We start from the raw sequence: 23555 nt of genomic DNA, 5'->3' as shown, positions 1-23555 counted from the left end.
CACGCTGCAACTCACCACACGACAACAAAGAGCAACTATTCCGGGACCACCAATCAAATATATCAATGTAGCATGATGCCAAGATATATTTCTACCTTCTGAACCCATGAAAGCAACAATTGCAGATCTTCACTCTATGACATCACAGAAATTTATTTCCATTTCCCCCTTCTCTCGACCCCCAATTCAACATTTGTATAAATTAAGCCGAATATCTGAGTGGACATGCATATCGGTCTTTGTTCCCTTGGGGTGAGGGGAGGGATAAAAGTACTTCACATGTCAATCAATCACCAATCTTTTACAATGCGTTTGCATTACTATTGCAAATGGAACTGTACAAACAATGCATCGATAACTGAGTGACCACATATCAAAAATGCCTTTGAGATGAAATGTCCAAACCACTCTGATCCTGGCAGTTGCAACATTCAACAGTTAGCATAAATCAATACATTATATTTCTTGTGGCAACAATGACAAACTTGTATTTCTGCAATAGCATGATGAACTACAAATTATTTATTTGTATGCAACCTGTGGCTGCATCATTCTCTGCAGGCATGGATGTGCCACTGATGTAATGCCCCATTACCAGCAAGCTGGTACTCATTTGGCCAACCTCAGAAAAATGACAGGCTGAGTTAACCCACCTGGTGTTATTTCAATGGCACGACAGGAGCTCAAACTCAAGATCCTAAGATCTTAGGCCAGCCACCCCAACTATTAAGTTAACACCAAGCTTCATGAACTACAATGATTACAGATTATAAATGCAATAAATCTTAACCATTTACTGTCATGGGGTTACTTCAATTCTCAATCTTCAATATCTTTTTGTTTTCCAAATCTCCCATTTGTTTCAGTAGTAAAGCCACATTGTAACGGAGCTCTTGGAATTTGTTCACCGACACCTGCAGAAACGGAGGGGGATGGGGAACATCCAATGTAACAAGAGTGGAAATGTTTAATCTCGAAACTTTAGAAACTTTTCTTTTCCAGTTACACCAGCAAGCTTATGCTAAATAAGTGCCATGCTCATCCAGTGGCTGCGGCATAACGTGCTAAAGTGCAACAAGGTTTCAAAATAATGTAGTGCCACTCCCATTGGTGGTGGGAGAGGGTATTACGAGTGACACTTCAGAGGCCTTAAATGTATCACGAGTAAAAAGGCCTTCACCTTGTTTTGCAGTCGCTTTGCTGATGTTTTTTTTGTAGTCGAGTCGAAAGCAACATCTGGAGCAATTGCATTACTTTATTGCAATTTCCGCTTGGGAAAAACACCATGTCAAGGTGTATACATAACAGCTCAAGCATCATTCCATGTTATCATCGCATTTTTCCAAGGCCACTTCCAATAACAAGAGTAACGAGAGTGAAGTCGCTGGTGCAGCATCGCAAATCCCCACGCTTCCCACGTAAAGCAAAGTCGAAAGATGGCTCAAAGTTCCACCAAGAATGATCCAATATCGAATTTTGAGTTAAAAAATTGTTTTGACCCCTGTGCCCCCCCCTCCCAAGTCCCCACCTACTCCTTTGGGCATGAACTGGGGGTGAAATCCCCAAAAATGCTTAAGCATTTCATGCATCCTCCAATGTTGCTTACATATACAAAGTTTTATTAACAATATTTTTAAAATGTGCTATAATTGCATTTTTTTGGTATTTCACCTTTTGATCCTACCCCCAGGGCCCCAAGGGTCAGGGACAAAATTGACACTGCTCTTGCACCTTCTTTCCATGTGATCATAACTAAGTTTGGTGAATTTCTGCACAACCATATCAGACATACGCTCGGGCACAAATGGTGTCATCATTCAAAGCCAATGCAATTAAAGAAATCAGATTAGTTAGAGGAGTCCTGCTCAAAAATGGTACAGGAAGCAGATACTCCCCACCTTGAAAAACAAAATGGACAGAACGGAAGGAGCCAGACACTTTGGCAATGTGTACTGCCATACTACCTTGGCCTTTCTGAAAGGATTGGCAGGATAGTATGTGGCACACAGATTGGCGCAGCCAACAAGCTTCTATACACCATCCGTAATGTCATTTCAAAACTAAAGGACCCAATACCAACTGGTGATAAATCTGGAGTAGATTACCATTCATTATGCAAAGACTGTGACCAATTCTACATTAGTGAAACTGGAAGCAATTCAAAATAAAGGCGAGATGAACATGACAAAGCAATTAAGCTTGGAAAGGTGACCCAGTCAGTCATAGCACGTCATTGCCTGCAATCTGGCCAAAAATATGACTAATGGGACCTGTGTCCGAGACACTACATCTAACAAACGACAGCTTGACACTGGAAGCATGGCACGAAGAGCCGGGAAGGTGTTCTAACTGGGGAGATGGCGGACATACCCACACAATACACACCTCTGAAGCAAATAGCAAAAACTGGATGGTGCAAACAGCTGGATCAGGTGAACAACACTCAATCCCAAACACCACATCCACATGTGTACAACACCCAACAGGAACCCCAACACACAACGAACACCTCATCATTCCCAACCTGGACACGAAACTAGCAGAGTTCGTGCCCTGGAAATACAAAAACAACAAGCGCACACGTACACCACCAAATCACGGGCAAGCAAAAACAAACAAAAAAAAAAAAAAAAAAAAAAAGAGCAGAGCACTCTTTCGATGAAGTGATTTGATGTTTATTTTGCTTTTGCAAAATTTTTTTTTTAATTTAAAGCACTGCTCCATTTGACCTTGATCACCAGCAAACGACCGGAAATGAGCGGTCATATCGAAGTAAAAACCAGACACGTGACGAGGCTCGGGGTCTATTGTGCCTGAGGAAACCGGCTGTGAAGCTGGTGAAACGTCACCTGAGACAAGGTCTGCTCTTGCTTTTTGCTCAAATTAGCAGTCCATCTAGTTTGTACCTTTGGTTGCAAGCTTCTTCTTCAAAAATGAAAAATAATAACAAAAAAATATATTATACATACACTATATGCTCTGCAATAACATACAAAGAAGCACAAATATCTTTGTTTAACATTGCCGAATCAATGACAAACGAACAAACCTCAAATCTTCGCTCCGTCCCATCGGAAAGGGAAATATTCATCATCACGGAAGGTTGGAGAGCTCGGGCCAAACAGCTGAGAATAACAGTATAATGAAAATCGTATAAGTTTTTTGTTTGTTTGTTTGTTTTTTTTTTTTTTTTTTTTTTAACTTGTTTTAACAGCATATTTTAAACTATTATGCAAGTTGTGGGATTTTGGTTGTAGACCTTGTGGAGATGGCCACGTCCACTCGCCAGCAGCAGTCAGAGAGTCGAGGCAGAGGCTGCTGTTTCCTGTTTCTTGCAGCAATCATCGCTTTCCTCCTGATGGTTGGTAAGAACAGAATTTGTGAGGGCTAACTTCAGCAAAAATATAAAACAAACAAATTTAAATTAAAAAGAAAAACCAATGACAAAGCAGAATAGCAAGGTGGAACGTGAGAAGGTTAAAGGTCAACCTAATGCTCCAAACTGTATTTGAGCAATGTGTGGTTGTAGATCTTTCAAAAGTGGTCGGTGTAATAAAGGGACCCGTGTTAAACCAACATTTCATTATTACTTCACTTTCTTCGATTACAAGCTCTCGTTTGCGTTGCCACCCATCCCCAACATTTGGAGCATTTATCTCCCCTAACCTCAAATAATTAACACATCTTGTATCAACGTCTGCAACCATTCATCCCCCAGTCCCCACGCACCAAAGAAAACACAAAAAACCCCGAATTAAAAAGAAAAGGAGAGCCCTCATTTATGCTTCAGGTAGGTCATGCGCTGGAGCAGCACGTTGCTGCGTCCACTTTCCACCAGTATTCCAGGGGTCTCTGGCCATCCCCCAGGCAGATGTCCAGCCCATCCCCATGTCCTTGAGATGCCAATCAACCTGCTGAAACCACGAGGCACGTGTTCAGCCAGTTGGCCTCCTCCACTCTCAAGACTCCCTCACTGATCCTGCTCACCAGATTCTCTCAGCGTCATCAAAACGAGCCACATGTCCATACAGCCACAGCTGACGCTCACGAACAATACAAGAAAAAAAAATGTCATCTGAGTCTCTCAGCAACCGCTTATTGGACACAAAGTCTGACCAGCGATAACCAAGTATTCTCTGAAGAGACATCGTACTGAAGGAGTTAAGTCTCAATCAGATCCCTGGTCAGAATCCAAGTCTCACATCCGTAGAGCAAGACTGGAAGCACCAAGGACCTGAAGACTCAGACTTTTGTCCCCCTGCACAGGTACCGGCAGTGCCACACTCCATGATCCAGTGAATCCATGACTCCCCAGGTCCGACCGAAACGTCAACTGACCTCTGGCTTTCAGCCAGCAGAGACATGAATCACTCTGTGACCTCAACATCCTCACCACAAACAGGTACAGACAGGATAGCAGCATCCAAGATGTCATTGAAAGCCAAGGTCTTAGTTTTGACCCAGGAAACCCTTAATCCCAGCAGCTCCGACTCCTCATTCAGCACCTCAAGGGCCCCCAAAGAGATATCTAAAATCTCCGCAAAGATGACTGCATCATCTGCGAAATCAAGGTCAGAGATCTTGACATTCCCAAAAAATGCACCTCAGCTTTATCTCTCTGACATCATCCCCAGAATCCAGTCCATACAAGTGCTGAAAAGTGTGTGTGGGGTGGGGGGGGGGTGTATACATAACAGCTCAAGCATCATTCCATGTTATCATGGCATTTTTCCAAGGCCACTTCCAATAACAAGAGTAACTCGAGTGAAGTCGCTGGTGCAGCATCGCACCCTATGCTTGTTCTGTGATTTTTTTTATTATTATATATATATATATATATATATTTTTTTTTTTTTTTCTCTCATCGCTTTCCTCCTGATGGTTGACAAACCTCAATGACTTATGATGCGTAGGGAGCCGTATCAGTCAGTACACACCCATGACAAACTCCAGAAAGAACTGGAAATATATCAGAGATGGTGTCACCACATCTCACAGCACTCTCAGGACCAAAGTATAGTTCAGACATCAGATTAATCAGTTTTGCTGGCACCCCACGAAGACAAAGAATCCTCCAGAGGGCATCCGATTCACTGAATCAAATGCCTTACAGAGGTCAACATCGGCGACAAGCAGCCCCTGCCGAAACTCGTCTGCATTTGGTAAGGACCCGAAGAGCAAGGATACAGTCAATCGTTGACCTCTTTAGTGTAAAGCCTGACTGCTCCAGACGCTGGTGCCCAAGCAAATGGTGGCGAACCCTATCAAGAATTATCCGAGCAAAGACCTTGCCCGGCACTGAGAGCAGCGTCTCACCTCAGTGGAAGTTGCAGTTCTGGCGATCACCCTTCCCTTTCCAGAGAGGGACAACAAGGCCCCTCTTCGTCAGTTGGGATGATGCCTGTGTTCCAGAGAACAAAACTGCATGCAACGACACAAGTACAGCATTTCCAGCAACCTTGAGAAGTTCAGCATGGATGCCACAGATCCCAGGAGCTTTACCCCATTTCAATCGGTTCACCACAACCTGTTTTAACAAACGAAGGTGGACCACAGTTGATTTGGAGGGTCAGCAATAGGAATAGCAAAACCCTTGACATCAAACTCAACATCTGGTGGGTCAGACTGGTACATCTGCTCAAAGTAACCGGCCCAGCGGGCCTTCACTTCAGACTTTGTGAAGAGTCCACCACCCTCTACTCTAACTCCAGTACACTGAGGGACAGGCTTGAAGGACCGCAATGCTCAAATTCCCCTGTCAGCAGGAGAATCACTTCACCACAGGTGATGCTCTACCCTCTCACAAAGGCTTCCTTGTCCACCCATAGTGCATATAGAGTTTTATGCCTCAACTCCCTGAACAGCTCAGCTCTGCCATCAAGCCTGGCCCTGCGACTCTGGTCAATGGTATCCAGTGTCCCTCGAGACAAAATTCTTCTTCACCCTCAGCGAGTTCAAAGATATTCCCCGGCAACATCAAGGGTGGTAGTCTTGAAGGCACTCGACAACTCTTCAGGATGCCGAAAAAGCACCCAAACCTCCCAAATCCCCACTCAGCCTGTTTGCAAACTCCTCAGCTACCCTCTCATCCTTGAGCGAGCTTGCCAACATCTAGCCCAAGGTGGGATGGTACCATTCTCCCAGATTTAAGATGAAACTTTACAATTGCGACAACACGCCTGTGGTCGGTATTGAGGAACTGAGCACTCCGGTAGACCCTACAGTTCTGAATAATCCTCCAGCGACCATCACCGAGCACATTATGGAAGCAAAAATAATTAATTCCATCTTGTGAAATATGACCATAGACATTTTGGTAATAGAAAGCTCTATGGATCACATGACTAATGCAAAGCACTGATGTTTCTGTGTTAATCACACTGAAACAAATATTTTTCATATTGAGATAGTGTCAGTATTCTTTGTCCACAAATTAGGCACTTGTTTCTCTATATTTTTGCTTATAAACAAAATGGAAGGACAAAATCTGTTGCAAAGTATAGGTCACCATCACCATATAAGAAACAGTTCACCAGGAAACATCATCTGCAAAGCACTGAGATAGACTTCAATTGTCTGTGGGGTAATTATGCTTATCAGGTCTCTCACAATAACAAGGTCAGAGCTCATTAAATTTGCAGAGTTGATACTGACACAGGCCACGTGTTCATTATACCATTGTCTTGTTTATAAACTGATATATCTTTCCATATTAATCAATCAATATAATAATTGGTTCACATGTCAGAAAGTGACAACTATATTTGTTATGGGTGTGTGTCCGTCTGTCTGTGTGTGTGTGTCTGTCTGTCTGTCTGTCCCGAGCATAGCTCCGTGGGTTTTGATCCGATCCTGATAAAATTTTGGTGGGAGGTTTATATCATGATCTAGTTGTGTTTTCCTGAGAATGGGCATGCTGCGCCCATTATGGGCGGAGCCACGCCCAAAAAGCATGTTTTTAGGGGGTAGCCAGTTTCAAGTTACATCTTCTCCGAGGGGGTTTGTCGAATCTGGAAGGGGTTTCGGTATTTGGTTAGCCCAATGGCACCTGCATAGCCCCACGGAGCTCAATTTTTCATTTTCGTCCCAAGGTCACGAACTTAGAAAATGTCAAAAAAAAAATAATCAATAAATTGGGCATCGAGCTCTGAGGGTTTTCAACTGTTTCGAATGAAAGTTGGTATGCAAGTAGCAGAGATGCCAACTTTTGGAAATCAGAATTAGGGAGGATTTTCAACCGACACCAAATAATGTGCGCTAAGCGCACATCTCGAGCGCGGAGCGCTCGACCCTTGCGGCGGGGCCCAGGGCCCGCCTTAGGGCCCTGGAAGCTCTGGGGTTCTAGACGCTCTCTCGTGCCCTCTGAGCCCTATTTTGGAGCATTTAACATGTTAAGAATTCCCACTTTTTGAACAAAAAAAGGGGAAAATTGTGCACTTTTTAATGTTACATGTATGTTAATATTAGTAAGTTAGGGGACAATCAAAGATTAACAAAAAGCACAAAAGAAGCAATATTTTTCTTACCTTACTGGCTGGTACTACTGCTGCTTGCTTTTTCCATGGCAGCTTTGCTGAGTGACAGCTGTGTGGCTCTTTTAGCCCTTCTGATTATGTCTTTGCTGTATTCTCTCTGGTAGCAAGGGGTGTTATGAGCTAGTTTTTCAATTAAGAGAGCTTCCAGGGTTTTGACACTCAAATTGGGACGAAATTCAGTATGATTCTTCCGTACAAGACTGAGTGCCCGCTCACATGATGCGTTCGAATGAGGAATGACCAAGATTCCCTTCATCACTTTGCTCAAATTAGGATACTTCTTGGCACCAGTGCAGGGATCTGTGAGCTGTGAAATCCGATGCCACTGCTCATCCAATCTCACTGTCTCAGTAGCAATTGTAGCTATGGAGGCGTCTGCCTGGTAGTGAGCGAATTCACTCTCAAGACTGTCTATGTCACTATCACCGCCACTGAACAGACAGGGGAATTTCTTGATGAAAAACTCCACACAGTCAAACCCCACTTCTTGGTGTAGCTTAACATCCAGCACCTGAGCATGCTTGGCTAATTCATCATCTAGCGGCCAGGTTTTGAAGATATAATTGCAGGCTTTCACATAATATGAGCGAACTGCACTGAAGAAACCTTGGATGTCTGACTCACTCAGAGTGAAGGTGGATTTCTTGAGACTCCTTTGTTCCCTTATATACAGTTTGGCATCGTTCCCAATCATGAGGTCCTCATCATTCTTCTGATGATTTCTGTCAGAGAAGGGTACATTTACCAGAGCAACCGATGACACCGATGGTTTCAAAAACCGTACGAAGATATCTTTCAGAAGACCATTCAATTCTCCGTGCAGGAGATGAATACAGGGTTCGTCTCTTTGGAGCAGAAGATTCCCCTTCTCAAAAAGCTTGTTAGCATATCGAAGGAAGAAACAATAGAGTTTTGTTTGTGGAGACAAGAACATCCTGTTGACACGTTTTTCTCTAGATTCCTGCACAGTGTTTGAGGAAGATGCGCTTTTAGTTGTAGAACTCGTAGTACACTTAGCCGCAGGGCGATCACACTTGCGTTTACTGCCAGCAGAAGAGGTCAGACTCGTAGTACCAGATCCAATTTTACGTTTGAGGAGAGAGCTTGAGGTAGGTGCAGCCAAGGAAGAAGACCTCTGATTCGAAGGTTTTGCTGAGCTTCTATCAAGTGATTTGGCAAAAGCAGAACTTAACTTGGGTCCTTCTTTGCCTGTAGATGGGACTATCACAGTCTTTCTCGACTCTGAAGGGATCTGCTTTGTAGATGAACGTGATGAAGGGCCGGTGATGCTACCTGCTCTCAGCATTGGTTTTGGTGCTGTCCCTGCTGTCTTCTTCGCAGCAGATACTGCAGTGGTAGTGGTGAATGCTGCTCCACTAGTGCTTGATCCTGCAGTGCCAGTACTGGCAGTAGATACAGTGCCGTCCTTCTTGCTCGTTGTTAGAGTCTTGGCTACAGTTGGTTGCATTTTTCTTCGTACTTCTTCTTTGAAGAAGAGGCGAAGTGGCTCCCACTGTTCAATCAGCCTGTCTAGGCACTGACCAAGGGACAGCCACCTTGTTGCGACATGCTTCAGAATCTTGTGTGTCGGGGCATCACAGAGTTCTTGCAGTGCTTTCACTCCTTTGACGCGTTTACTACTTTTGTCCAAGTAGTAGTAAATATCGATGAGAAAGTCATCTAATTCAATGGGTAAGGCCTGAGCCGCCTTCTTGGCCGTATTGTGCATCATATGGCAAGGGCATCCCATGATGTAGCACTCTGGATTTTGTTTGTGGATATAAGCAGCGACTCCTTTGTGCTTGCCCACCATGACAGAGGCATTATCAGCACAAAAGGAAACACAATTTCCCCACGGAATTTTCCTGTCACTGAACTCATGATCAAGCAGTTTGAAAATGTTTTCTCCAGTGGAATCTTGTTTGCACGCAGGCAAACTTAGCAAACCTTGCTTCACAATCCCAGCACTGTTGTCATAGTACGAAATCAGGACAGGATATAGCTGGGCCTCACCACTGTCATTGCTACCGTCTGTAGCTAGGCTAAATGGAGCTAGTCTACCAATATCGGCAATAGATGAAGCAGTAACATTTGACAACTCACCAATTACACTGGTCAACAACAAATTTGTTGTCTGCATTTTTTAAGCTGATTTAGGACGAATCTGATGCGCTGAATCCAAAACTCACATTAGTTTTGTTCAATCAGGTCAAGTTTTTGAGATATGGCCACATGTCGTTTTTTACATTTTTGTTCACATGTACGCATGTGTGGAGCATTTTAGAAGAAGTTGGTGGGGGTAAAATGTTATGTCAAATAATTGTTTTAATTGGAAATAATTATTTTAATGACAAGAAGTATTCAGGTACGATAGTTCTAGGTGATTATGTCGAAAAGGGATCAGTTTGAAGTCATAAAACCTCAAAATCTTCCAAAAATTGGTGAGGCAAAGCATAAAGTTCGTGGATCAAAACTAAAGTTAATGGGGCAGATTTTGTAATAATGTGATACAAAAAAGTTGTATTTCTTGAAATAACGAACTCTGAAGAATGTACAATACCTACATGCGCCAATTTATGACATGCGCTTCTGCTCAAGCTTGGAGTGCCACAGTACGAACCCAAAGATTGGAGACTGTTCATTGACAGCAGCAAGCGATCACTGAAATGTGTTCTGCTACACAACGGCAACCAGTTTGCCTCTGTACCCATCGCTCACTCGACTACACTGAAGGAGAAGTATGAAGCGGTGAAGTACGTGCTGGAGAAAATTGGTTATGATCAGCATAAGTGGTTTATTTGTGTTGACCTGAAGATGGTGAACTTTTTGTTGGGACAACAGTCTGGCTTCACCAAGTACCCATGTTTTCTGTGCATGTGGGATAGTAGGGACCGTGCTCAGCATTACACGAAGAAGGACTGGCCTGTGCGGGAGGAATTGGTGCCATGCAAAGAAAGGAACGTCATCAACGACCCTCTGGTGGACAGAGACAGAATACTCTTCCCACCGCTGCACATCAAGCTCGGCTTAATCAAGCAGTTCACCAAGGCTCTGGACAAAGATGGTGACTGCTTCACTTACTTGTGCCAGGCTTTTCCAGGATTGACCATGGAGAAGTTGAAAGTTGGCATCTTTGATGGTTCTCAGATCCGTCAGCTCATCAGAGATCCAGAGTTCAAAAACTCAATGAACGAAGTGGAACTGGAAGCGTGGAAGACATTTGTTTTGGTAGTGAAGAACTTTCTTGGCAACAATAAGGCCAGAAACTACGCAGAACTTGTCAACAACATGCTGACTGCTTTCAGAAACCTGGGCTGCAACATGAGCATCAAGATGCACTACCTATTTTCACATATGAACCGGTTTCCTGAGAACCTGGGTTCAATGAGTGACGAGCAGGGGAGAGATTCCATCAGGACATGAAGGAGATGGAGACCAGGTATCAGGGTCGCTGGGACGCAGTCATGATGGCTGACTACTGTTGGAATCTGAAGAGACCTCCCTGCCGCTGAACATTCCAGGAGTTCGAAGAAACGGAAGTTCAAGCCCTGAAGTTTGAACAGTGGTGACGCAACATGCAATTTACTTGTACTTACCTTTATCAATGCCCACCATTCAGATGACAGTAATCGATGTTTCTATCATGTAATCAATAAATGTTGTTGGCAAAACATTTTTTTTTCTTAAAAACATGTTTAGGATATGTGTTGACAAAAATCAGCTGATAATGCCACAAAAATGTAATTGATTTTGTCACAAGATCTGATTTTTTCAAATCAACTTAGCACAAAAACCTGACCTGATGGAGAGAAACGGATGCCATTTCCTGATTCAGCAGTGCCAGAATACTCTAATTCACTTGTAGAAATCTAGACAACATTCAGAAAGTAAAAAATTGTTGACCAGTGTTCTTTTTTTCTTCTTTGTTCTTGTTCTTTTTTTTTTCTTTTTTTTTTCTTGCTTTTTGTTCTTGTTTTTTTTTTGTTTTTGTTTTTTTTGTTCTTGCACATCTTGCACATCTTGCAAGTTTTTGTTCTTGCACATCCATACTTTGAAGCAACTTTTGAATCTGGAAACATCTTTTGAAATAGAGGTCCAGCATGATCTGAGACTGATATGGGCAAGTTATGTTCCACAATAAATCCACTAAAGAGAAGTTCCGCTCGGGTAACATCCTCTTCCTCGCTTGTCCCTTGTTTGGTGAAATAATTCAGAAGTGTACCGGTACTCGTGCTCGAAGATCTCTCCTTTGCAATGTCTGTGTGCCGTTTGCTTCCAACGTGCTTCCGAATATCATCGCGACCTCCGTGCTCAACTGAAATATCAACGCTGCATACTGTACAATACGCATGATGAATTCCTCTTTCAGACTTTCGAATACACGGGTATTGGAGACTGTATTCGGTCTTGTACTTCTGAGACCATTTCTTGGTCTTTGTAAGCTTCTTTTCTGCCATTTCGTAATCAACATCGAGGGCTTGAAGCATCGGTAACTTCGAAGTCGATGTTCCACAGCTGCAGCGCGACTCGTAGAACTCTAGCGGCTGTTAAACACCGCACGGTGGTCGCGACCGCCGGGCTGGTACGGGGCCCAGCTGCATGCAGTGAGCGTATCGCATGCATATACACTGTGCATACATACCGCATGCACTGTATTGCACACATACCGCATGCACTAAATCTCAGTGCATGATCGCATAAGCGAGATCCAGACCCAATGTTTCGCTTCTCCTCATTTGAATTTGCAATTTTTTACGTACAATTTGGAAGCAGCAAACGTTATGGAGTTACCACATGCTCTACGTAGCAGATGATGCTTTTCATTCAATTCTCATACTAGTACATTCTGATTAGTGAACAGTGCAAAAATATCAAAATTTCGGGAGGATAAGGATAGTGATCGTAAGGGCGGGAGTTTGGGTGAATTTTCGGAAGCCTCCCGATGAAATCGGGAGGGTTGGCATTGCTGAAGTAGTGCTCTTCGAGTACTACAACTTTCATAATATACGTTTTTCCTGATTCCCACCATAAAAAAAAATTAAAAGGCTAACTACGTTTAGGATTTCGCAATTCGTGGTCGATTTGTAGTGCTCTTCGATTACTACAACTTTTGGTTCATGAGTCAGTAAGTGACCACTATATTCGTTATTGGTGTCCATCTGTCTGTCTGTCCCGAGCATAGCTCGGTGGGTTTTGATCCGATCCTGATAAAATTTGGGTGGGAGGTTTATATCATGATCCAGTTGTGTTTTCCTGAGAATGGGCGTGGTGTGCCCATTATGGGCGGAGCCACACCCCAAAAAGCATGTTTTTAGGGGGTAGCCGGTTTCAAGTTTATTCTTCTCCGAGGGGGTTTTGTCGAATCTGGCAGGGGTTTCGGTATTTGGTTAACCCAATGGCACCTGCATAGCCCCACGGAGCTCGATTTTTCATTTTCATCCCAAGGTCAAGGTCACAAGGTCACGAACTTTGAAAAATGTCAAAAAAAAAAAATCAATAAATTGGGCATCAAGCTCCTCGGGTTTTCAACTGTTTCGAATGAAAGTTGGTATGCAAGTAGTGCTCTTCGAGTACTACAACTTTCATCATTTACGTTTTTCCCGATTCCCGCCAACAAAAATAAAAAAGGCGAACTAAGTTTAGGATTTCGTAATTCATGGTCGATTTGTAGTGCTCTTCGATTACTACAACTTTCATCATTTACGTTTTTCCCGATTCCCATCAGTTTGCCCGTGGCGTCCCCGCGAAGGTCAAAAAATAAAAAAGGAGAACCGTGTGCATTGCTCGTGAGCCATCGCAGTCTCCAGACTTGTAACGAATATAAAATCCCCATACTGGCCCAAGTGCATCTGGGCCTGGTACGAGATCTTGTTAATCCATGTTGAGTTAAAGGAAATATGAACCCATCTGTTATGATTGTTACTCTAAAATATTCTTGATAAATCATTGCATATTGAAGGTTGTTTTATAAATAAATAGATATAGTATGTTTGTTAACGATGTTACAATGTAATCTTACATTTTCGACTTGGTTGACAAATTGGGAACAGTTACTTTGGTGACGCGAGAGAGTCTGGTCCCCAAGGGGCATTAATCTCATTAACTCTGGCCTCCCATTCAATTGCAAAGTTGTACAAGCATGAACTCTGTGTTCCCATTGTCCTCTCATCAAACTGTGAGGTCATTGACCTCTAATTGTTCTGCAAAAGCTGTACAAACCAGATGCTCCTTCTGCATGCTGAGATAAATGCTTATCATTGCCTAAAGTAAATGAGGGTTTTCTGTGGATACACACCCTGAAGGAAGACATTCTATCACAATACAATCTGCTAAATTATGCATAAGATTTTCTTTGCAAAAAAGGACCTCATATGCAAACAAAGGTTGCTTGTAATCCGATTGGCCAAGTGCCCTGTGATGTTCTGACCCCTCCCAATTGCACAAACAGCCATGTATTCTGGCTCAAAGGCAGATATCTGCTTGGATTCTTGAGACAAGCTCTTCTTTCCACATATGTGGTTTTGTATAATAAACGATATGATAAATTATGAAGGGTTTTCTCTTTTGGTTGTAAATCTCCACCACAACATGGTCAATCTCCTTTGACACATCACCAACATTGGAATACCAAGTTCAACAATGAGCCTGTTTGCACTGAAACCATAAACTGGCCACCCTAAGTCCACAACTTCTTGCAAAGTCAAGGAACTTAATGCAATTTTAGTTCACAGTTCCAGACCCATGGGGACCAACACATGTCTCATAACCCTCCCTATCAGTGCTAGTCCATGCATTGAAGTCCCCCAAGACTGAAAAAGTCTCTCGCCTGAGGCACTTAACTACAGACTCGAGCGTGCCATAGAATACATCCATGGTGAGATCACTCGCCTCAGTCAGAGCATTTAGAGACCAGGGAAACGACACCCAAAGTGTGACGAATCCTTAGGTCTCAGAATACGCTTGTCGACTGGTTTTACCTCAATTTTCATGGGAGTTAGCTTATTATTGGACACAGGTGCAGTAACTCCTTGGGCATGGTAACCATCAGAGTGACCAGACCAACAGGTGTAGTAAGCACCAACCATGATCTTGCCACTATCCGATCCCAACCTCAGAGGGTGCTGCAATGCCGATGTTCAAATGCTGGAGCTCAGATAAGAGACAGGTGATCATCCTCTCTTCGGGATAGGACATTTCCAGGCACCCACCCAAAGGGACCACCTCAGGTTAACCCAAGGAGACTGCCATCTGGTGGACGACACCTCAGCACCGCTCTGCCACACACCACCGCAATCTGACCCAGGAAGTTTACCCCATGATTTTCCTCCCATCATCAAGGAATGGGGGTGCCTAAGGCTTTGCCCCAATCCCATCATCTGGTGAGCTGCCCTGTGAAGTGAAGCAGCACAGGAGAGACTTCCACGGAGTGGGTTTTCAGTTTTCTTTGCATTCATGGGTTTTGCGGAATGAACTGTTTTACGGTGGCTGTAGTGCAAATCCTGCCACCAACTGCAGGAGAACATCCACAGACAGTTGAGCACTAGATATAGATGATTGTTGGCTCATAAGGAGCTCCTCCACCTTTTGACAGGTTTTGTTTTTAATCCTACTGGGTGTCCATATCCATACACCCTCCTCATCAGGTAACCTAGTAGGGGATATTATTTTGTACAGGCTTGCATAGTACCTGCAAGCAAGTCACATATCTAATCTGGCCTGACCCAAAGGAGTTAAGTCTCTGTCTCAGATCCCGTACCCTTGATTAATAATCATGCCCAGAAGGGGAAAGGGGGGGGGGGATTCAGGGGCCATGTGGGAGCTGGGGGTTTAGGAGCAGGGCAAAAGGATCCAATGAACTCTGTGCTTGGACTTCAGAGAATGCTGCTACGTCTGGTTACAGTGAAGGAGGAAAAGGCTTTGGAAAGAGTTTCCAAGCACAGTCACAAGGTACTGAGAGGTCACATGCAGGGGCAGCGTCGGGTCACATGCAGTGTCAAATTGCTTGCCTTGGCATGGTGAAATAAAGTGCATATTGCATGCCATCCAAATGAAAACCTGCACAAGTGCTCAAAGTCTTCTCAAACATGACCATGATTCTTCACCTCCATGAAGAACAGGCACAAGATTTTTTTTGCCATGTATGTGATCGGCATCTCAAGGAGATGGGGATGGGCCAGGCATCTGCCTTGGGGATGGCCAGACAGAGACCCCTGGAATACCAGCGGAAAGTGGATGCAGAGACGTGCTGCTCTAGCGCATGCTCCCATACCTGACCTGATGTGTATGCTATGAAGCATGAGGGCTACACTAGAGCTTTGAAATGAGACAGGAAAGGTGAGTGGGGGAAGAAAGTACAAGATGGAGCTTTTTGTTGTTGTTGTTGTTGTTGTTGTTGTTGTTAGAAACAAGTCACACTGCACACTGTATTTGTTAATGTTTGATTTGAGGAAACAAATACCAGATACTTTAAAGAACACAGCAAAACACAAAAGCTCAACTAACCCATCATCCATAATTAGTACTCTTACACCTACCTTTGCCCAAATACAGCAGTCAAAATATCTGCAATGAGGTCTTCTGGCAATCTTAAAAACATGTTGAGGGTGGAGGGGCAAAACGAGAAGTGATGAACAAATCAAAATTTCATTATACCAGACCAGTGCTGGAAATGATACACACTACATGAAAGAAGAAGAGTTATGCAAGCATAGCTAACCAGCATAATGGTTTGCGCATCCGCTCCAAGTCGTGGAGGAACCAAAACATTTTACACACGAGACTACTTCCCTTGATTAATAATAGTGCCTGGAAGGGGGTGGGATTCAAGGACAAGGTGGGAGCTGGGGGTTTAGGGGAAGGGCAAAAGGACCCAAGTGCATAAAATAGTACAATCAATGAGATTATATAGGTTTGAGAGCTAATTGAATGCATCCCCTATAACCAAATGAACCCCTAGAAACCAATAAGCAAACCCCGATAACCAAAAAAATTTCACCAATTGAACTCCAATAACCAGGGATAGTTTGCCCTCTGTTGAACTCAACCTTTTTCATACAATTGTCACCACTTCTTTGATCACCACCTTAGTTTACTGTATTCTGTACCTCCCCATCATCAACCAGTTGTCACCAATGAATCAATCAGTGAGTCAACACACCGGTGTGCGATTTCCACACAACATCCAAATGTGTGTGTGTGTATATATATATATATATATATATATATATATATATATATATATATATATATATATATATATATATATATATATATATATATATATATATATATATATTATGGACAATCATTTACCAACAAATTACTCAACTGTTTAATCAATCTGTTATCTCTGCCACCAAAGGTGGATAGAGGTTATGTTTTTACCTCTTTCTGGCCGTCTTTCTGTTTGTCTGTGAACAGGATATCTCAAAAAGTTGTGGACGGATGAAATTTCGTGGACAGGTTGGGTGGGTGATAAGAACAAATTAGATTTTGGTGAAGACCCAAATCCAGGTAAAGATACTAGAATTTAATTTTTCAGTGATTCTTTACCATGGAGAGATGGGACCAAAAAACGATCTCAAAAAGTTGTGGATGGATTCGGATAAAACTTGGTGAAAAGGTTGGGTGTATGACCATGACGAATTGATTAGATTTTGGTGAAGACCTGGATTCTTTAAAAAAAAATTTTTTTTAAGATTCTTCACCATTGAGAATGGGCCAAAAACGATAAACAGCACGGCATTTCAAAAAGTTGCGGATGACTTGTGACAAAACAAGGTGGATGAGTTTGGTAGGTGACGAGAACAAGGTGATTTGATTGTGGTTCAGGTCCTGATGCAGATCCAGCCTATCAGTGGGATATAAAACAAACTGTTCAGCCTGGTGGAGGTATACACTCTATCAAGTGACCTTCTAATTTCAGCATGCCTTCTTTACGACTTCCATACACAGCCACCAGACCTTTCCATCGATGTTACCAGAACACTTCTTGTATAAAAAAAAAATAATAATAATCTTAGTTTAACATAGACATTACGATGAAGCAAAATACAGTGAATGAGGTGAACTATAAAGTGAACATCTTGCTTGTTAGTATAAATAAATGAATAAATAAACTAGAAGGGAACTTGGTGCAGTGCACACCTCCACCACGAGAACACATCGGGTCAAATACATTTTTGAAATATCATGCTATGTATTGTTTTTGGCCCGATCTCTCAATGGTGACCAATCACTTTTAAAATTAAATAATTCTCCTATCCAGATCTTCACCAAAATTGAATCAATTTGTCATCACACACCCAACCTGTCCAAGTTTCGTTTGAATCCATCTCCAACTTTTTATATATCGTGATATATACAAGATATTATATATAATTTTGTCCCCATCTCTCAATGGTGAAGAATCAATGAAAAAAATTCTAGTAGTCAGATTCGGATCCGGATCTTCACCAACACATAACCAGTTCGTCCTAGTCACACACACACACATACACACACACACACACACACACACACACACACACACACACACACACACACACACACACACACACACACACACACACACACACACACACACACACACACACACACACACACACACACACACACACACACCTAAATTTCATTCAGATGCATCCACAACTTTTTGAGATATCCTGTACACAGACAAAAAGACAAACACAGAAAGGGGTGAAAACAACCTCATTCACCTTCGGTGGCAAAGGTAATAAATAAAAATAGATATATAGAGATAGAAGAGTCCAATTTTTTTTTAAAAGACAATTATCTCTTACCCGAGTTCACACAACTCCTCTTTGAACACCTGTCGCAGAGAACAACTCAGTAAGTACATGACCAATGATATGGAAAATATAGATTGTAGAAAGCAGAAATGTATGATGTAGAATATGTATTCTTAAGAGTAGAGCAAATATGACGGTACCCTGGTACAGTACTGTATTCAACACCAGCACTTCATCACTCTCCCACAAACATGCTCCCTGCATCTCCCCTTCCTTTGCTCATCCTTATAAAAGTCTTCCCCAGGAGTCTTTCCCCACACTACCCCCAACTTCTCAGCATCCGTACTCACTCAAAATGTAAATAGAGTAATTCAACTGCACGCAGTCGACGGGTATGCCTCCGCTCTCTTGCACAAACACTTGAGTATTGCCATATTTGACCCTTGACCTTAATCATATCTGGCCCAAAATCTAATCAGTTAATTGCCCCATCTAACTTTACCTTTGTACCAAGTTTGATGAAATTCTGTCCAATATTTCTTGAGTTAGGGCATAAACAGTAAAATTTCAGTTTGACCTTGACCTTTAACACATCTGGCCAAAATCTAAATCACTTAATTGCCCTGTCTTACTTTACCTTTTTACCAAGTTTGATGAAATTCTGTCCAATATTTCTTGTTAGGGAGTAAACAGTAAAATTTCAGAGTTTGACCTTGACCTTTATCACATCTGGCTCACAATCTAATCACTTAATTGCCCTGTCTTACTTTACCTTTGTACCAAGTTTGATGAAATTCTGTCCAATATTTCTTGAGTTAGGGCATAAACAGTAAAATTTCAGTTTGACCTTGACCTTTATCACATATGGCCCAAAATCTAAATCACTTAATTGCCCTGTCTTACTTTACCTTTTTACAAAGTTTGATGAAATTATACAATTTGCTTCTTGAGTTAGGGCATAAACAGTACAATTTCAGAGTTTGACCTTAACCTTTGACCAAAATCTAATCACTTAATTGCCCCTTCTTACGTTTGATGAAATTCTACAATTTGCTTCTTGAGTTATCGAGTAAATGAAAACCGGTGTAAAGACTTCAAGCCCTTTCAAGTTACCTCCCGGTAATCTGAAATCGATTTCAAGTTACCCCCTCCCTGATTTAGCTGAAATGATAAATTCTTATGCCCACAACTCATGATACATTTATTGAATAGAACACGTAAAATACACAAAATTGAAAGTTCGTCTCAAAGTCTGGAAACGTAAAAAAAAAAAGGTTAATTGTATTAAAACCAAAGCTCGTCTCAAAGTCTGGAAACATAAAAAAATGTAACAAAAATGTGAATTGTATTGGTGGTGGTGGTCGTATGGCAGCTTAGCTGCCGGGTAGTTCTCATTTCTTAAAGCACGACTATGTCGCTGATGCAGTGCCCCTCTACCAGTACACAAACTGGAACTGGTACTGATTTTGCCGACCTCGGAAGGATGACAGGCCGAGTCAACCCCCTGGTGTATCAATTCAGCAGCCGACGGGGCTTGAACTCAGGACCCGAGGATCCCAAGCTGCCACCCTAACCACTGAGTACCAGTTCCAGTGTGTGTACTGGTAGAGGGGCACTGCATCAGCGACACAGTCGCGCTTCAAGAAATGATAGCTACCCCGACAGCTAAGCTGCCAGACGACCACCACCACCACAACGAAATTGTGAATTAAAAATAATCTGTTTTCATTGCCTTTCTTATACATTGATTTTATTGCGTTGTTTCCATAATTGCAAGTATAGTCTGAGTTGGTTTAAAAGATAAACCAGTATGTCTATTTGGATCAACTATATCGAAGAAGGATTTCATAAAAATGTGGCAAAAACTATAACTGTATGAGAAATACTGATTTCAATTAATAACAATATTAAAATAAAATCATTCATAATAAAATCAAAATTCATTGCAAACTCTTTAAAGGCGGTCACGTGGTCAATGGTTTTTCCCCTCAATTAAATTACTATTTTTTTGTAAATAAACAAACATAAATAAATGTTTTGAGGGGGGTAATCTGAAATCGTAGGGGTCGGATGAAATCGGGTTCAGGCTACCACCGGCTCGGGGGTAACTTGAAAGGTTGGGGGGAGGGGTAGCTTGAAATCTTTACACCGGGACGGACGGACAACCCAGAAACAAAAACAAACAAAAACAACAACCCCTCCGTGCATATGTAATAAATAGACACCATGAAATTAAATCACAGTCCGTGCAGCCATTCCTGCCTGTACCTGCGGTGTCAGTGCTGGGTGACGGAGAGCCGTGTGCACCACGAAATACACCCCGGACAGGATCCACGACACACGCTCCTTGGTCACAACTCCAACCTCGAGCAGAGAGCGCAGCAGGTCCGTGCAGTCACCGTCTTCCATACCACGGACTATCACTGTAAAAAGGGACGGGGTGTAAGGACACGGACACCGACACCGACACCAATACCCAACGGAGCCCCATGGCACTTCACCCTCGAGAAATCGCCGAAACGTGTCACGGTCGACGCCTTCGACGTTGTCCCGCAGAGCTTGCAGCTCCAGTGATGGTTTCACCCCAAGGAAGAGGTTGGCACCGCAACCCTGCGGCGACCCAGCTTGGGAATGACTGGTCATGTCTCCACAGGAAGCAGAGACAACTCTCCGAGACTACAAGGGCACCAACAACACAGGCACAAACAAACAAACAAACAACCAACCAACCAAAAAAAACCCCGAAAACTTTATCTCGATTCAAGATAAACGGGGAAAAGGAAAAAAGGGGAAGAAAAACAAAATATCAAAAGCAAACTTGGTTTCGCAGCACGGCCGACACCAAACGACTGGATTATAGCATATACATATATGCATATATATATATATATATATAAATTATATACGCGCCAAACCCGAATATCAAAGGAAACAAGACACTTCGCACAAACAAGTGATGAAAAAAAAAAACGAGGAAAAAAGCGGAGTCGCAATATCTCCCGCGTACGCTACCGTCATGGCCGCCGATTGCAGGACGAAACATCTAAATTTTTCAAATGAAGTCGCAAGCCTTCGCAAATTAAGGAGCACCTATCCTGCGGCGTTCCGTTAACAAGCGGCTCGTTTATCGCTCGTCAAGCGGCTTGCTTGATTTAAAGCGCTCAAGCAAGCACTCCAACGGAACGAAGTGCTCGGCACCGCTTAGCATGGCGGTCTTCATGTAAACACTACGGTCGTGGTCGTGGAGCAAAATGTTGTCCGGGCCGTTTTCAGTTTTAATCGATCTTCTTGTGCCCAACCTCCCCCAAACAAATTGATCGTGTTAGCAGTGGCTACGGAGAGTACGATATAAAGAGTGAAAGAAACAGAAACGGATGTAAGAATTGCTTTGCGATGCAGGCCCCCGACCGATGTGATGTTTTCAATAACCCGATGTACATACATGTAGCAAAAACATGCGTACGGCTTATGTGCATATACAATGCTGGTAGCAAACAAACAAGCTCAAACGAGCTGAGATCCTCGTCCTTTTAATGATGACGTTTTAAAAACGAATATGACGTCATTGTGATGTATCAGGTTTGCGATGAATTATCTGTGCTAATGCCCAGCTTGATTCCCACAAACAAAATTCAAACAGCTTGCCTAGTTTCGGAGATAATGGTATAGGCAATTTCCATTAGCGGCGATATTATGACGTCATCGTTTTTTCTGGGAAGAATTTCCAAAATCGGAGATGGTTACTGCCTGCGCGTGGGCTTTCTGCATATACATGGCAAGTTTCACGAAGATCCGATGAAAACTCTGGGTTGTGAAACAAAAAATGTCAAAAAAATAGGAATGACGTCATAGTGATGTATCATATGTGTGGTAATTCATCTCTGCTAATGCCCTGTTCGATTCCCGCAAACAGAATTCAAAAAGCTTGCCGAGTTTCGGAGATAATTTTTTAGGCGATTTCCATTCGCGGAGATATTTTGACGTCCTAACTTTTTTTCTAGGAGGAATTTTCAAAATCGGAGATGGTTGCTGTCTGCGCAGGGTATTTTTACGAATACACGCCAAGTTTCAGGAAGTTTCGATGAAAACTGTAGGCTGTGAAACAAAAAAGTCCACAAGAAGAAGATGAAGAACAACAACGTGAGTAAAACTTAGAGATCCTCCACGAGGATCTAAAAATGGAAACACCAATGTAAAATTACATAATTGGGTGTTGGGCCACCACATGCACCGACTACGGTCTGTATGCGCCATGGCATGGAGTTCACCAGCGTCTGGAATTCTGCAGGATGGATGCGGCACCATTCTTCCATGAGAAGGTCAATCAACTCACACTTGTTTGACGGAGGTGGAAAACGCTGTCTCAGGCATCATTCCAAATCAAACCATTGGGCGACCACATGTGCTCTGTGGATAGGGGCATTGCCATCCTGGAAGACGCCCCTTTCGGCAGGAAAGAAATGTTGTAACATGGGGTAAAAATGATCACTCAGTGCAATTAAGTAGTGATTGACATTGACCTTGCCTCCTAATCTAAAGGATCGAATGACTGCACCCAAGCCGTGCCAGGAAAATGCACCCGCATTGCAGAACCACCAGAACCCTTCACTGTTTGAACCTAAGCACTCAAAGTTGCTTAGTTCTTTTGGTTGGTGCCACACGTGCACTCGTCCATTTGTTAAGAACGTAGTGAAGGATGATTCATCTGACCGCATCACATTTCTCCACCGCTCATTAATCCATCACCTGTATTCTTTTCACCACTGGACTTGCATTTGTGCTTTGAGAGGTGTGATGAGTGCTTTGTGCACTGGAACCAGACTATGATATTCTGCTCTGTGGAGTTATCGGCCGACTGTTTTTGATGAAACTGGCTACCTGCGCCCAAGGTTAAAATTTACATTCGATTGATTTGCAGTTTGCCTGCTTTAGCTTGCACTTCAAATTAATGCATGGATATCACGACCCTGGAGGATTCACTTCCACCCACTATTTCCCTTTGCTGATTATGTCTTTCTCTTGGAGTTCCATGCTGACATCACCTTAGACACCGTTGCTCATGAAACATCAGCAAATTGAGCTGCCTGCCACTGAAGCTTCTGCCAAACATGCCCCAACAATCACCCCTCTTTCAAAATCACTGAGGTTTTGGCCTCAACCTTTTTTTATATTAAAAAATGAATAAATAAATAAATAATCTCAACATCAAACCAAGCAAGAACCCGAACAAGGAAATCAAAGAAAAATAAACCAGACAAATAACTCAAAG

General features: G+C 42.7%; 1 protein-coding gene across 1 annotated transcript; it reads right to left on the bottom strand.

Moving 5' to 3' along the window:
- Window positions 1–119: 119 nt before the first annotated feature.
- On the bottom strand, window positions 120–21212 carry COMMD5 (COMM domain containing 5). The gene is made up of 7 exons (XM_085874368.1): window positions 20788–21212; window positions 20555–20709; window positions 18338–18366; window positions 16070–16120; window positions 3260–3355; window positions 3050–3125; window positions 120–914 (listed from the first exon to the last, which is right to left on the bottom strand). The coding sequence occupies exons 1-7, from the start codon at window positions 20927–20929 to the stop codon at window positions 813–815; spliced, it is 651 nt and encodes a 216-aa protein (XP_085730494.1). The 5' UTR covers window positions 20930–21212; the 3' UTR covers window positions 120–812.
- Between the last annotated feature and the right edge of the window lie 2343 nt (window positions 21213–23555).

The sequence above is a fragment of the Eptatretus burgeri genome, chromosome 3, assembly GCF_056783735.1.
Source record: "Eptatretus burgeri isolate ZD-2024b chromosome 3, Ebu_testis_v1, whole genome shotgun sequence".
Classification (NCBI taxonomy): Eukaryota; Metazoa; Chordata; class Myxini; order Myxiniformes; family Myxinidae; genus Eptatretus; species Eptatretus burgeri.
The sequence above is the reverse complement of the archived record's forward strand: the minus strand, read 5'-3'. Positions and strand labels throughout refer to the sequence as shown.

Bases quoted from the DNA above. Each gene is read 5' to 3' on its own strand.
- COMMD5 (XM_085874368.1), bottom strand. From the start codon at position 20,929: ATGACCAGTCATTCCCAAGCTGGGTCGCCGCAGGGTTGCGGTGCCAAC. The intron at 18,367-20,554 runs GTACAGGCAGGA...TCTCTGCGACAG, and splicing joins ACCCAGCACTGACACCGCAG to GTGTTCAAAGAGGAGTTGTG. The intron at 16,121-18,337 runs GTAAGAGATAAT...CATGTTTTTAAG, and splicing joins GAGGAGTTGTGTGAACTCGG to ATTGCCAGAAGACCTCATTG.